At 41.6% G+C, this 16430-nt stretch overlaps 1 protein-coding gene across 1 annotated transcript in view; it reads right to left on the minus strand.

Moving 5' to 3' along the window:
- Positions 1 to 16430, minus strand: part of DUS4L (dihydrouridine synthase 4 like) — a 77110-nt gene that overhangs the window by 15303 nt on the left and 45377 nt on the right. Inside the window, exons 3-4 of the mRNA XM_073573569.1 lie at positions 14630 to 14751; positions 10156 to 10273 (exon numbers count right to left, since the gene is read on the minus strand). Of these exons, the coding sequence (XP_073429670.1) occupies positions 10156 to 10273; positions 14630 to 14751 (240 nt within the window). The remainder of the gene's footprint in view (positions 1 to 10155; positions 10274 to 14629; positions 14752 to 16430) is intronic.

The following is a 16430-nucleotide window of genomic DNA, read 5'->3' on the forward strand; positions in this document are numbered from 1 at the left end:
GTCTTAGCACTGGGCTGCAGTGGTCTTGTGGCTCCGAGGTTTCTGCCAGTCTTAGCACTAGGCTGCAGTGGTCTTGTGGCTCCGTGGGTCTCCGTCAGTCTTAGCACTAGGCTGCAGTGATCTTGTGGCTCCGGAGGTCTCCATAAGTCTTAGCACTAGGCTGCAGGGGTCTTGTGGCTTCACCTTAAATTATAGCTGCAAAGTGAATAATAACCATCAGGGACCCCGAACCATCGGCCACGGAGCCAGAGGGGATTTAGCAGAGTAGTTTGGGTGACATGTAGGACTTTTTTAAAATGCTTTTTATTCTGATGTTTGTGAGGTAGGATGTAGAAAAAGACAGCAGTTCTGCTAATGTTTTCTATTATGTGACTGTACAGCTTCCTTCACACGACCTATCATGTTTTTCATAGATGCCACGTGTCCCCTATTTGACCTACGGTGCTGCACTATGTCCATGTTTTCCCAACAGCACAGATGACAAGGGCCAATACAAGTCTATGGATCCTTGTAAACATGCCGTCCGTGTGCCATCCGTGTTTGAGATGGAAAGTATATGAGAAGCTTTGTAATTTCATTACCATTATCCATACCGGAAAAACACGTATGGCACACTGAAAACACTGGTGACGCCTATACCGGTGTAACATGTACTTGTTTTATAAGGACATGTGAAGGGGGCCTAACAGTGTTGTTGGTGGAATATTTCAGGATTGGGGGCCCCACTTTTAATTTTGCCCAGGGCCCCAATTTGTCTAAAACTGGTCCTGGCGGGTACCCTGACGTTTAACCCCTTCACCTCAAAGCTTGTTTTCACTTTTTTTTCCAATTCTGACCACTGTCACTTTATGAGGTAATAACTCTGGAACGCGTCAAAGGATCCCATTGATTCGGAGACTGTTTTATTGTGACATTGTATTACATAATATAGAAAATTTGGTGAAAATCTCGCAAATTTCGCACTTAATTGTGATGCCCTTAAATCAGAGTTATGTCACACAACATAGTCAATAAATAACATTTCCCACATGTCTACTTCACATGAGCACAATTTTTGAAACATATTTTTGTTTTTGTTAGGAAGTTATAAGGGTTAAAAGTTGACCAGCGATTTCTCATTATTTGAACAAAATTTTCAAAACCATGTTTTTAGGGACCACTTCACATTTGAAGTGACTTTGAGGGGCTTATATGACAGAAAATACCCAAAAGTGACACCATTCTAAAAACTGCACCCCTCACGCTGATCAAAATCACATTCAACAAGTTTATTAACCCTTCAAGTGCCTCACAGGAATGAATTAAATTTGGAAGGAAAAAAATGAACATTTAATTTTTTATCACAAAAATTTTACTTTAGACCCATTTTTTTATTTTCACAAGAGTAATCGGAGAATATGGACCCCAAAATTTGTTGAGCAATATCTCCTGAATACACCGATACCCCATATATGGGGGAAAACCACTGTTTGGGCGCACGGCAGGGCTCAGAAGGGAAGGAGCACCGTTTGACTTTTTGAACACAAAATTGGCTGAAATCGAGAGCGGACTCCATGTCACATTTAGAGAGCCCCTGAGGTGCCTAAACTGGTTTTATTTTCACAAGGGTAACAGAAAAAAAAAATGGGACCCCAAAATCTGTAGTGCAATTTCTCCTGAGCATGCCGATACCCCACACTTCTAGGGCGCACAGAAGGGCTTGGAAAGGAAGGAGTTTTTACTTTTTGAATGTAAAAAAATTGTCTAGAATTGAGAGTGGACACCATGTCGTATTTGTAGAGCCCCTGATGTGCCTAAACAGTGGAAACCCCACAAGTGACCCTATTTTGGAAACTAGACCACTCAAGGAACTTATCTAGATGTGTGGTGAGCACCTTAAACCCTCATGTACATCACAGAAGTTTATAACATAGACCCCTTAAAATAATAAAAAATTATAAAAGAACATTTTTTCCACAAAATTGTGTCTTGGCACCAATTTTAATTTTCACAAGAGTAACAGGAGAAAATGGATCACAGATTGCTGTGCAATTTCCCAAGTACGCTGATACCCCATATGTAGGAGAAGGAGGCTCAGAAGGAAGGAGTGACTGGAGCTCAGACTTTGATGGAATGATCTGCAAGCGCCATGTTCCATTTGCAGAGCCCCTGATGTGCCGAAACAGTAGAAATCCCCCACAAGTGACCCCATTTTGGAAACTACACCCCTCAAGAAATTTATCTAGAGGCATAGTTTTATAGTAATCATTATAATGCTTTTGGTTTTACTGGAGTATGAATTTATAATGTGTTGTAAGTGTAAGTTGTGCGGAGTACTTCAGATTAGAAAAGTGCAAAGGCCTTAAAGCAAAGGCCAGATTTCTCAGGGCAGGTTTCACAACGGTAAATTGTGTCCTTTCAAATTCCCCTCTTGGAGCACTCTTTGCACTGTTTTTGTGATCTTCATCTCCTCGTTGTTTGGAGACCCTCTCCTGGAAAATGTTGACCTGGGACAATATGCGCACCATCAGTTTCATAAGTGCTGGGACCCTCACTTTCCTGAGTACCAAACATTAGGACCTTGATGACTTCCTCCTGAAACTGAAGGAATGCAATGTGCATGACTAATTTTTTGTACCATACTTTGGCTTTTTGCATGGCACTATATGGGTTGAGGACCTGATCTGAGAGATCTACACTGCCCCTGTACTTATTATAATCAGGATACAATCTGGCTTTGGGACTTGTGTTGTGATACAGTGACAAAGGGAGCTGTTGTCACAGTGTATGTTGGTCAAGATAAGCACAGCCCTCTTGTCTTTACACTTGACCATCAGCATTTTGTCTCTGCATTGGGCTCTGTTTTTGACCTTTCTCAGCAGTTGTCCAATTAGCAGCTTAGAGAGGCCGCTCTGATTGTTTTCACACAGTGTTGCATACAACTGTACCTCTAACAGGGAGGGTCTTAAACAGTCATTATACAATTGATGTCCCGTAGTGGAACAACATAAAAAAAAGTTTAAAAAAAAAAAGTTAATAAAAATTGTAGAAGTAAAAAAAAAAAAGTCACAAAATAAAGAACAAAAAAAGATTAAAACTTAATCCAATAAATACATTTTTTACGTAAAATATCAAATAAAAAATTACACATATTTAGTATCTCTGTGTCCGTAACGACCTATAAAACTGTCCAACTAGTTAACCCCTTCAGTGAACACAGTAAGAAAAAAATAAAATAAAATACTGAGGCAAAAAAACATGTGTTTTATCATCATACCACCGAGCAATAAATGGGAAAAAAAAAGCAATCAAAAAGACTAATCTACATAAAAATGGTATAGCTGAAAACCTCATCATGTCCGGTAAAAAATAAGCCAGCATACAGTTCCGTCAGAGGAGAAATAAAAAAAGCTACAGCTCTCAGAATAAAGCAATGCAAAAATAATTATTTTTTCTATAAAATAGTTTAAGCTCTGACATGACTGTGTCAGCAAACATATGGAAAAATTATAGCTCCCAAAATATGCCGATGATAGTTTTTGCAATAAAAAACTTTTTTAGTGTGTGATAGCAACCAAACGTAAAAAAAAAGATAAAAATCTGGTATCGCTGTAATCGCACCGACTCGAAGAATAAAATTGTCTGATCACTTATACCGCACGACGTAAAAAAAATAATAAATAAAACCAATTCTTCACCTGCTGTTGATTTTTTCATTCTGCCTCACAAAGATACCAGTAAGGCTCGGCTCACATTTATCCTGAGTTCTTACACCGGGGTTTCCGTTAATCTCTGAAATACATGATTCAGACGGAACCCTTGGCGGAAGATAATGAGGCAGATGGAGGCACTGTGGATGACGTCTGGCCGCCTATGATCTGGTGGTGTCAGTTTTTTAGGCATATCAGGGGATCTCCAAACGTGACATAGCATCCGTTAATTATTCCAGCAAATTTTACATTGATAAAGACAAACGGTGCTCCTTCTGTTCTGAGCCCTGCTGAGCGCTAAAACAGCAGTGTTCCCCCACATACGGAGTATTGGCGTACTCAGGAGAAATTGCACAACAAATTGTATGGTGTAATTTATCCTGTTACCTTTGTGAAAATGCAAAATTTGGGGTTAAAAACATTTGTGTGTGAAAAATTTGATTTTTTAACCCCTTCACGACCTATGACGCCTACGTAGGCGTCATGAAAAGCAGTGCCCAAACGACCTATGACGCCTACGTAGGCGTCATGCTATAAATAGCCCCCCTGCGGGTCGGGTGACCGGGGTCACTGAAAGGTCACCCGACCCGCACACAAAGGACCCTTCAGAGTTAACACCTGGGGGTGTGGCTTAGCCCCCACGTGCCTACGATCGCTCTGATTGGCTGTTAAAAGTGAAACTGCCAATCAGAGCGATTGTAATATTTCACCAATGAAAATTGGTGAAATATTACAATCCAGCCATGGCCGATGCTGAAATAGCATCGGACATGGCTGGACACCGAGACCCGACCCCCCCACACCGACTGACGGCACCGATCGGCTGCCGCCACCGTCTGACGGCACCGATCGGCAGCCGCCGTCATGATCTGCCCCTCCGCCCCCCCAGCCCTCCGATCACCCACTCTCACCCTCCTTTGTGCCTCCGACCTCCCGCTATCCGTCCCGGTGTCCTGCCGTCCAGCGTCATGGGCGCCGCCATCTTGCAAGATGGCGGGCGCATGCGCAGTGCGCCGAATCGAATCTGCAACGCTGCAGATTCATTCATTTATTTTGATCACTATGATAAACTTTCATAGTGATCAAAATAAATAAAAAGTAAATCACCGCCCCCCTTATCACCCCCATAGGTAGGGACAAATAATAAAATATTTTTTTTTTTTTTCCATTAGGGTTAGGTCCAGGGCTAGGGTTAGGGTTAGGGCCAGGGTTAGGGCTAGGGTTAGGGTTGGACTAAGGGTTAGGGTTGGACTAAGGGTTAGGGTTGGACTAAGGGTTAGGGTTGGACTACTAGGGGTTAGGGTTGGACTAAGGGTTAGGGTTGGACTAAGGGTTAGGGTTGGACTAAGGGTTAGGGTTGGACTAAGGGTTAGGGTTGGACTAAGGGTTAGGGTTGGACTAAGGGTTAGGGTTGGACTAAGGGTTAGGGTTGGACTTAGGGTTAGGGTTGAACTTAGGGTTAGGGTTGAACTTAGGGTTAGGGTTGAATTTAGGGTTAGGGTTGAACTTAGGGTTAGGGTTGGAATTGGGATTAGGGTTGGGGTTGGGATTACGGTTAGGCTTGTGGTTAGGGTTAGAGTTGGGATTTCGTTAGGGGTGTGTTGGGATTAGGGTTGTGGTTAGGGTTATGATTAGGGTTAGGGGTGTGTTGGGGTTAGGGTTGGAGATAGAATTGAGGGGTTTCCACTGTTTAGGCACATCAGGGGCTCTCCAAACGCGACATGGAGCCACCATTTATTCCAGCCAATTTTGCGTTCAAAAAGTCAAACGGTGCTCCCTCCATTTCGAGCCCCGACGTGTGCCCAAACAGTGGTGTTCCCCCACTTATGGGGTATCAGGGTACTCAGGAAAAATTGCACAACAACTTTGGGGGTCTAATTTCTCCTGTTACCCTTGGGAAAATAAAAAAATGGGGGCTAAAATAATTATTTTTGTGGAAAAAAAAGATTTTTTATTTTCACGGTTCTGCGTTATAAACTTCTGTGAAGCACTTGGGGGTTCAACGTGCTTACCACACATCTAGATAAGTTCCTTGGGGGGTCTAGTTTCCAAAATGGGGTCACTTGTGGGGGGTTTCCACTGTTTAGGTACATCAGGGTCTCTGCAAACGTAACATGACGCCCACAGACCATTCCATCAAGTCGGCATTTCAAAACGTCACTACTTCCATTCCGAGCCCCAACGTGTCCCCGAACAGTGGTCCCCCCCCATATATGGGGTATCAACGTACTCAGGACAAACTGGACAGCAACTTTTGGGGTCCAATTTATCCTGTTACCCTTGTGAAAATAAAAAATAGTGGGCTAAAAATCACTTTTTGAGGAAAAAAAAATATTTTTTTATTTTCACAGCTCTGCGTTATAAACTTCTGTGAAGCACTTGGGGGTTCAACGTGCTCACCACACATCTAGATAAGTTCCTTGGGGGGTCTAGTTTCCAAAATGGGGTCACTTGTGGGGGGTTTCCACTGTTTAGGTACATCAGGGGCTCTGCAAACGTAACATGACGCCCACAGACCATTCCATCAAGTCGGCATTTCAAAGCGTCACTACTTCCCTTCCGAGCCCCAACGTGTGCCCAAACAGTGGTCCCCCCATATATGGGGTACCAACGTACTCAGGACAAACTGGACAACAACTTTTGGGGTCCAATTTATCCTGTTACCCTTGTGAAAATAAAAAATAGAGGGCTATAAATCACGTTTTGAGGAAAAAAAAATATTTTTTTATTTTCACAGCTCTGCGTTATAAACTTCTGTGAAGCACTTGGGGGTTCAAAGTGCTAACCTCACATCTAGATTAGTTCCTTAGGTGATATAGTTTCCAAAATGGGGTCACTTGTGGGGGGTTTCCACTGTTTAGGTACATCAGGGGCTCTGCAAATGTAGCATGATGCCCACAGACCATTCCATCAAGTCTTCATTTCAAAGCGTCACTACTTCCCTTCCGAGCCCCAACGTGTGCCCAAACAGTGGTCCCCCCCACTTATGGGGTACCAGCGTACTCAGGACACACTGGACAACAACTTTGGGGGTCCAATTTATCCTGTTACCCTTGTGAAAATAAAAAATTGTGGACTAAAATTAATTTTTTGAGGAAAAAAAAATATTTTTTTATTTTCACGGCTCTGCGTTATAAACTTCTGTGAAGCACTTGGGGGTTCAAAGTGCTCACAACACATCTATATTAGTTTCTTGGGTGATCTAGTTTCCAAAATGGGGTCATTTGTGGGGGGTTTCCACTGTTTAGGTACATCAGGGGCTCTGCAAACATAACATGACGCCCACAGACCATTCCATCAAGTCGGCATTTCAAAACGTCACTACTTCCCTTCTGAGCCCCAACGTGTGCCCAAACAGTGGTCCCCCCCACATATGTGGTACCAGCGTACTCAGGACAAGCTGGACAACAACTTTTGGGGTCCAATTTATCCTGTTACCTTTGTGAAAATAAAAAATAGCAGGCTAAAAATTTATTTTTTGAGGGAAAAAAAATATTTTTATTTTAACGGCTCTGCGTTATAAACTTCTGCGTAGCACCTGGGGGTTCAAAGTGCTCACTATGCATCTAGATAAGTTCCTTAGGGGGTCTAGTTTCCAAAATGGGGTCATTTGTGGGGGAGCTCCAAAGTTTACGCACACAGGGGCTCTGCAAACACAACATGGTGTCCGCTAACCATTGGAGCTAATTTTCCATTCAAAAAGTCAAATGACGCTCCTTCCCTTCTGAGCCATGCTGTGCGCTCAAACAGTGGTTTTCCCCCACATATGGGGTACCAGTGTACTCAGGACAAACTGGACAACAACTTTTGGGGTCCAATTTATCCTGTTACCCTTGGGAAAATAAAAAATAGCAGGCTAAAAAATTTGAGGAAAAAAAATTATTTTTTTATTTTCACTGCTCTGCGTTATAAACTTCTGTGAAGCACTTGGGGGTTCAAAGTGCTCACCACACATCTAGATAAGTTCCTTCGGGGGGTCTAGTTTCCAAAATGGGGTCACTTGTGGGGGAGCTCCAATGTTTAGGCACACAGGGGCTCTCCAAATGCGACATGGTGTCCGCTAACGATTGGAGCTAATTTTCCAATCAAAAAGTCACAAGGCGCTCCTTCCCTTCCGGTGCGCCCAAACAGTGGTTTATGACCACATATGAGATATTGATGTACTCAGGAGAAATTGCCCAACAAATTTTAGGATCCATTTTATCCTGTTGCCCATGTGAAAATGAAAAAACTGAGGCCAAATAAAATTTTTGTGAAAAAAAAAGTATTTTTTTTTTTTTTTTTTACAGATCAATTTGTGAAGCACCTGGGGGTTCAAAGTGCATACTATGCATCTAGATAAGTTCCTTGGAGGGTCTAGTTTCCAAAATGGGCTCACTTGTGGGGGAGCTCCAATGTTTAGGCACACAGGTACTCTTAAAACAAGACATGGCAACCGCTAAACATTCAAGCATATTTTACATTCAAAAAGTAAAATGGCGCTCCTTGCCTTCTGAGCCCTGCCGTGCGCCCAAACAGTGGTTTATGACCACATATGAGGTATCAGTGTACTCAGGAGAAATTGACCAACAAATTTTAGGATACATTTTATCCTGTTGCCCATGTGAAAATGAAAAAACTGATGCTAAAATAAAATTTTGGTTGGAAAAATTAAAATGTCCATTTTTTCATTCCATGTTGCTTTAGTTCCTGTGAAGCACCTGAAGGGTTAATAATCTTCTTGAATGTAGTTTTGAGTAGCTTGAGGGGTGCAGTTTTTAGAATGGTGACACTTTTGGGTATTTTCTGCCATTTAGACCCCTCAAAGTGACTTCAAATGTGAGGTGGTCCCTAAAAAAAATGGTTTTGTAAATTTTGTTGTAAAAATGAGAAATTGCTGGTCAACTTTTAACCCTTATAACTTCCTAACAAAAAAAAATGTTGTTTCCAAAATTGTGCTGATGTAAAGTAGACATGTGGGAAATGTTATTTATTAACTATTTTGTGTCACATAACTCTCTGGTTTAACAGAATAAAAATTCAAAATTTGAAAATTGCAAAATTTTCAAAATTTTCGCCAAATTTCCATTTTTTTCACAAATAAATGCAAAAATTATCGACCTAAATTTACCACTATAATGAAGCCCAATATGTCACGAAAAAACGGAATCGCTAGGATACGTTGAAGCGTTCCTGAGTTATTACCTCATAAAGGGACACTGGTCAGCATTGCAAAAAATGGCCAGGTCATTAAGGTCAAAATAGGCTGGGTCATGAAGGGGTTAAATATTTTTATGGCTCAACATTATAATCTGTGAAGCACCTGGGGATTCACCACACATCTAGATAAGTTCCTTGAGGGGTCTAGTTTCCAAAAAGGTGTTACTTGTGAGTGGTTTCCACTGTTTAGGCACATCAGGGGTTCTCCAAATGCGACATGGCGTCCACTAATTATTTCAGCAAATTTCACATTCAAAAAGTCAAATGGCGCTTACTCCCTTCTGCTGTATGCCCAAACAGTAATTTTCCCCTATTTATGGGGTATTGGTGTACTCAAGAGAAACTGGACAACAAATTTTGTGGCGAGTTGTTTCCTGTTACCCTTGCGAAAATAAAAAAAAATTGGGTCTAAAGAAAAAAGTAAAATGTTCATTTTTTCCTTCTACAATCCATTAATTCCTGTGAAGCACCTAAAGGGTTAATAAACTTCTTGAATGTGGCTTTGAGCACCTTCAGGGGTGCAGTTTTTAGAATGGTGTCACTTTTGGGTGTTTTCTATCATATAGACCCCTCAAAGTCACTTCAAAAGTAAGGTGGTCTCTAAATAATGGTTTTGTAATTTTAGTTGGAAAAAATGAGAAATCGCTGGTGAACTTTTAACCCTTACAACTTCCCAACAAAAAAAAAATTATGCTTCAATAATTGTGCTGATGTAAACAAAGTAGACGTGTGGGAAATGTTATTCCTTAACTATTTTGTGTGACTCTCTGCTTTAAGGGCATAAAAATTAAAAGTTTGAAAATTGCTAAACATCGAAGAAATTTTACCACTAGCATGAAGTACAATATGTCACGAGAAAACAATGTCAGAATCACCGGGATCCATGGAAGCGTTCCAGAGTTATTACTTCATAAAGGGACAGTGGTCAGAATTGTAAAAATTGGCCTGCTCGGGAAGGTGAAATGTTGTATAATCTTCAAGAAAACAAGTTTAAAAAAAAAAAAAAATTACTAAAGGTTCATAAATGTAACAAATACAGCTCAAAACAAAATGTCGCCACAAAATATTTCAGTGTAACACTGGTTTTCATCAGATAATTAGTTTTTCTCTCTGCTCGGTCTCTTGTACCTAGTAAATACCACATTAGATTACTGACGGCCAGAAATCACATTTTCTGGCTAGTCAGATTCTAAATGGAGGTACTAATATTAGAATGCTTGTAGAGAAGTAATAACGATATAGCAGGATGAATACAGTTTGGCCTTACCTCTGAGGACAGCCACAATTGAGATCAATCCCTCCAGCAAAAGGGCAGACAAGAAGAGCTGCAGCAGCTAAAACCTGGGCATCTTTAGCAGCAAACTGTACAACAAGTGGCTGATCTCCTAAAGTGACACATTAAATAGGAATGTTAACAAGACGACTAAAGTGGCTAAATCCCGAGAATTAAGATAAAAGTGAGCAAAATAATAGATCATAAAGTGATACAGTAAGCATATGGAGCGTGGGGTCATGGTAGCACAAAAAATCTTCTCCCGCATGTTATATGCCCCAGCAGTTTTATCTGGAGAATTGAGAAAACTTCAGAAACATTTTTCATATGAAGACAGGAGCTCTGACCAGATATTACCTAAAGCCCCCAATCAATTTTAGGCAAAGGTCCCACTATGAGTATTTGCTGCACAAAAAAGCAGCATATAAACATTCCAAAGTGAATGGGGTTCAAAGAAATCTCAGGCTCAATTATTTTTTTATATACTGTACAGCGGAAACTTGCGGTGCGTTTCTGAGATCCACAGCTCGTCAGTTTCTCTTGCTGTAAATATACATTTTACTTGAATATTTGCCCCATAGACCTGACTGAGATGAGCAAAATCTGCAGATAAAACACTCGTAATCCGCATATAACAGCACCAATAAAACAGGAAGAATGAGAAACAAAACAGTTTTATTTAAAACGTGACACACCATAAAGAGAAAAAACCACAGCTGAGAAAATAAAATAAAGATATTAAAAAGAAATGCATTCAAAAAATAAATGAAAAACAATGCAAATGACCTAATTTAGCTAATAGATCCCGAAATGCTGCAACATCAAACACGCACCAAATACTCATCGTGGAAGTGTGGCCTTAAACGGGATTTTCCACCCTTGTTCAAAAGGTGACACTTTAATAGCTGCTGGGGTCGAGCCACACAGGAGACTAGTCAGACAGGCAGGTCCGCCGCGGCTTCGCACCACCTGCTGCCCTGAGTGACAGGTTTCTCCTTGTGTACGTGTAAAGGGAGAAACCTGTCACTGCAGGGGAGGCGGCGTCGAGACGAGTAGCCGGCGTCGAGAAAGGAAGCCGGCGTCGAGAAGGGAAGATGGCGTCGAGAAGGGAAGCCGGCGTAGAAAAGGGAAGCCGGCGTAGAAAAGGGAAGCCGGCGTAGAAAAGGGAAGCCGGCGTAGAAAAGGGAAGCCGGCGTAGAAAAGGGAAGCCGGCGTAGAAAAGGGAAGCCGGCGTAGAAAAGGGAAGACGGCGCAGAAAAGGGAAGACGGCGTAGAAAAGGGAAGACGGCATAGAATAGGGATGCCGCCTGTCCGTCAAGTCTAATGTGCAGCTCAATCCCCGGTGGCTATTTAGATATGTGTTTCTCTGGAATGCCGCAGCGTTTCACAGTCAAACATCCATGGATGAAATAATGAAACCAGTGTCTGATATATGGGACCCGTGGATTGGGCAGCATATATTAGCTGTAAGGTTCACCTTAAAAAAAAAGAAAGAAATAAGTGTCACCTAGCAGTCCGACACCCTGTCACTTCAGCACCCCGGTTTGGTCACCGCTGCAGGGTGCAGTCACCAGGCCATCAGTCACCTCACCCTGCAGCCAATCTGTAGTCCCAATATCCGTGTGACTGCAAGGTATGGCAGAGTTAAAATAAAATAAAATGACTCAAGGAAAGTGCAATATAAAATCTCCTAATAATCAGAATTGTGCACCATGGAAAGAATAAAGAAGACAACTCGGGAAAATTAGATGAAGAAAGCGAAGAAACCGAGAACAATGTCCAATAATAAAGATTTTTATTTTATTAGATATCCAACAATATTATATATATATATATATACACTCACTGGCCACTTTATTAGGTACACCTGTGTGTTAAGACTTAATTTCTAATCAGCCAATCACATGGCGGCAACTCAGTGCATTTAGGCATGTAGACATGGTCAAGACAATCTCCTGCAGTTCAAACCGAGCATCAGTATGGGGAAGAAAGGTGATTTGAGTGCCTTTGAACGTGGCATGATTGTTGGTGCCAGAAGGGCTGGTCTGAGAATTTCAGAAACTGCTGATCTACTGGGATTTTCACGCACAACCATCTCTAGGGTTTACAGAGAATGGTCCGAAAAAGAAAAAAAATCCAGTGAGCGGCAGTTCTGTGGCCGGAAATGCCTTGTTGATGCCAGAGGTCAGAGGAGAATGGGCAGACTGGTTCGAGCTGATAGAAAGGCAACAGTGACTCAAATTGTCACCCGTTACAACCAAGGTAGGCAGAAGAGCATCTCTGAACGCACAGTGCGTCGAACTTTGAGGCAGATGGGCTACAGCAGCAGAAGACCACACTGGGTACCACTCCTCTCAGCTAAGAACAGGAAACTGAGGCTACAATTTGCACAAGCTCATCGAAATTGGACAGTAGAAGATTGGAAAAACGTTGCCTGGTCTGACGAGTCTCGATTTCTGCTGCGACATTCGGATGGTAGGGTCAGAATTTGGCGTAAACAACATGAAAGCATGGATCCATCATGCCTTGTATCAACGGTTCAGGCTGGTGGTGGTGGTGTCATGGTGTGGGGAATTTTTTCTGGGCACTCTTTGGGCCCCTTGGTACCAATTGAGCATCGTTGCAACGCCACAGCCTTGTTGAGTATTGTTGCTGACCATGTCCATCCCTTTATGACCACAATGTACCCAACATCTGATGGCTACTTTCAGCAGGATAATGCGCCATGTCATAAAGCTCAAATCATCTCAGATTGGTTTCTTGAACATGACAATGAGTTTACTGTACTCAAATGGCCTCCTCAGTCACCAGATCTCAATCCAATAGAGCATCTTTGGGATGTGGTGGAACGGGAGATTCGCATCAGGGATGTGCAGCCGACAAATCTGCGCCAACTGTGTGATGCCATCATGTCAATATGGTCCAAAATCTCTGAGGAATGCTTCCAGCACCTTGTTGAATCTCTGCCACGAAGAATTGAGGCAGTTCTGAAGGCAAAAGGGGGTCCAACCCCTTACTAGCATGGTGTACCTAATAAAGTGGCCAGTGAGTGTATATATATATATATATATATATATATATACACACGTATATTTAAAATTAATGGTAAGGGAAGGCCAATGCCAAATAAGGGCACAGCCTGGGGACAGCAATAATCACTCAATAAAAAGCACCCACAATAATATCACACAGTATAAAATGAAAGCCAAAAATATATATTTGAATATATTATATATGTATATATAAAAGCACATATAAAAATTGCTAGTGAGAGTGTAATAAATTTATGTGCAAACATATAAAATGTGCAGGCAAGAAAAAACTGTGAAAAAATATATAAAAACGCTAAAAAATATATAATAACTAAATATGTATAACCACACAATAAAGTGCAATGTGCCACAATTGTAAACAGGAACCGTGTGCAAAAGGAAAAATTATTTAAAATATATGTGTGAAAGCACAAAACGAGTGCTCAAATAATTTATAGTAAATGAGCTGCCACAATTGAAGTGCAATGTGCCACAATAGTGTAATAAATCAGAGCTTATAATATACAATAAAAATAATTGTGGACAGTGTAAGTACCTTTCAGCTGTTTATGTCCCCAGGATGTGCCAGCCCCGACGCGCGTTTAGGCGTACCTTCGTCAGGGGGACAGAAGGTACGCCGAAACGCGCGTCGGGGCTGGCACATCCTGGGGACAGAAACAGCTGAAAGGTACTTACACTGTCCACAATTATTTTTATTGTATATTATAAGCTCTGATTTATTACACTATTGTGGCACATTGCACTTCAATTGTGGCAGCTCATTTACTATAAATTATTTGAGCACTCGTTTTGTGCTTTCACACATATATTTTAAATAATTTTTCCTTTTGCACACGGTTCCTGTTTACAATTGTGGCACATTGCACGTTATTGTGTGGTTATACATATTTAGTTATTGTATATTTTTTAGCGTTTTTATATATTTTTTCACAGTTTTTTCTTGCCTGTACATATTATATGTTAGCACATAAATTTATTACACTCTCACTAGCAATTTTTATATGTGCTTTTATATATACATATATAATATATTCAAATATATATTTTTGGCTTTCATTTTATACTGTGTGATATTATTGTGGGTGCTTTTTATTGAGTGATTATTGCTGTCCCCAGGCTGTGCCCTTATTTGGCATTGGCCTTCCCTTACCATTAATTTTAAATATACGTATATATATATATATATATATATATATATAATATTGTTGGATATCTAATAAAATAAAAATCTTTATTATTGGACATTGTTCTCGGTTTCTTCGCTTTCTTCAAGGTATGGCAGAGGTCTGCGCAGGACAGTAACACTTTACTTCCTCACAGTTTTCGCCATCTGGTCACTCTCTCTATTAACAACAATGACTGCTAGAATTAAGTCTCTGCTTCATAAGACCTTGTATTCATGGTTTCACATGTACCTTGGTTAGTGGAGAATTCACTGTCTCTGGCTTTAGCAGATTTGATGAAGTCAGCCGCAACTATCATTGGTGTGTAGCACAAGTCACAGCCATACTTCCTCACCAGGTTCCTAAATGCCAATCTGGCAGAGGGAAAGGAATAAACACCCATAAATACCAGTATAGAAGGAAAAGGATAAAATGTAAGGCTCTGCTCCAGACCTGGACACAGTGCGATCCACGGGCCATGTGCGACCTTTGGGCTGCTCTGGGACATCCTGCATCATGGCTAGATACAGTGGAGTCCTGCACCACAAAGCCACCCCTGCCCAGCATCTCACTTTATTGGGATCTGCATCCACGGGAAAACATTAATAGAACAAGGAGTAGTCATCTCCCTCTTCCAGCATTGAGTCTGTGTGTTTGAGAGCATAGCAGGTGGGATGATGTCATTACATTGCGCCAGATGTGTCTCAGTAAGCAGTGCAGATCGGATCAGCACGGGAACGGGCTAGGTGAGCAGCTTTATTTATTTTAATTGAAAGTACATTGTGGGAACCTGTGGGTACATAGTACTGTGCAAGGGGCTATACTGTGCAAAGGGCTGTGCGGGGACATAATACTGTATAATGTGGCTGTGCGGGGACATAATACTGTATAATGTGGCTGTGCGGGGACATAGTACTGTGCAAGGGGCTGTGTGGGGACATAATACTGTATAATGTGGCTGTGAGGGGACATAATACTGTATAACGAGCTGTGTGGTGACATAATACTGTGCAAGGGGCTGTGTGGGGACATAATACTGTATAATATGGCTGTGTGGGGACATAATACTGTATAATGTGGCTGTGCGGGGACATAATACTGTATAATGTGGCTGTGCGGGGACATAGTACTGTGCAAGGGGCTGTGTGGGGACATAATACTGTATAATGTGGCTGTCTGGGGACATAATACTGTATAATGTGGCTGTGTGGGGACATAATACTGTGCAAGGGGCTGCGTGGGGACATAATATTGTATAACATGGCTGTGCAGGAACATAATACTGTATAACGAGCTGTGTGGTGACATAATACTGTGCAAGGGGCTGTGTGGGGAGATAATATTGTATAACGTGGCTGTGTGGGGACATAATACTGTATAACGAGCTGTGTGGTGACATAATACTGTGCAAGGGGCTGTGTGGGGACATAATACTGTATAATGTTGCTGTCTGGGGACATAATACTGTATAATGTGGCTGTGCAGGGACATAATACTGTGCAAGGGGCTGTGTGGGGACATAATACTGTATAATGTGGCTGTCTGGGGACAAAATACTGTATAATGTGGCTGTGCGGGGACATAATACTGTATAACGAGCTGTGTGGTGGCATAATACTGTGCAAGAGGCTGTGTGGGGACATAATACTGTATAATGTGGCTGTCTGGGGACATAATACTGTATAATGTGGCTGTGCGGGGACATAATACTGTATAATGTGGCTGTGCAGGGACATAATACTGTGCAAGGGGCTGTGTTGGGATATAATACTGTATAATGTTGCTGTGTGGGGACATAATACTGTATAATGTGGCTGTGCGGGGACATAATACTGTGCAAGGGGCTGTGTGGGTACATAATACTGTATAATTTGGCTGTCTGGGGACATAATACTGTATAATGTGGCTGTGCGGGGACATAATACTGTATAATGTGGCTGTGCAGGGACATAATACTGTATAATGTGGCTGTGCAGGGACATAATACTGTATAATGTGGCTGTGTGGGGACATAATACTGTATAATGTGGCTGTGCAGGGACATAATACTGTA

The sequence above is a fragment of the Dendrobates tinctorius genome, unplaced genomic scaffold, assembly GCF_039654945.1.
Source record: "Dendrobates tinctorius isolate UK_male_01 unplaced genomic scaffold, ASM3965494v1 ptg000035l, whole genome shotgun sequence".
Lineage (NCBI taxonomy): Eukaryota > Metazoa > Chordata > Amphibia > Anura > Dendrobatidae > Dendrobates > Dendrobates tinctorius.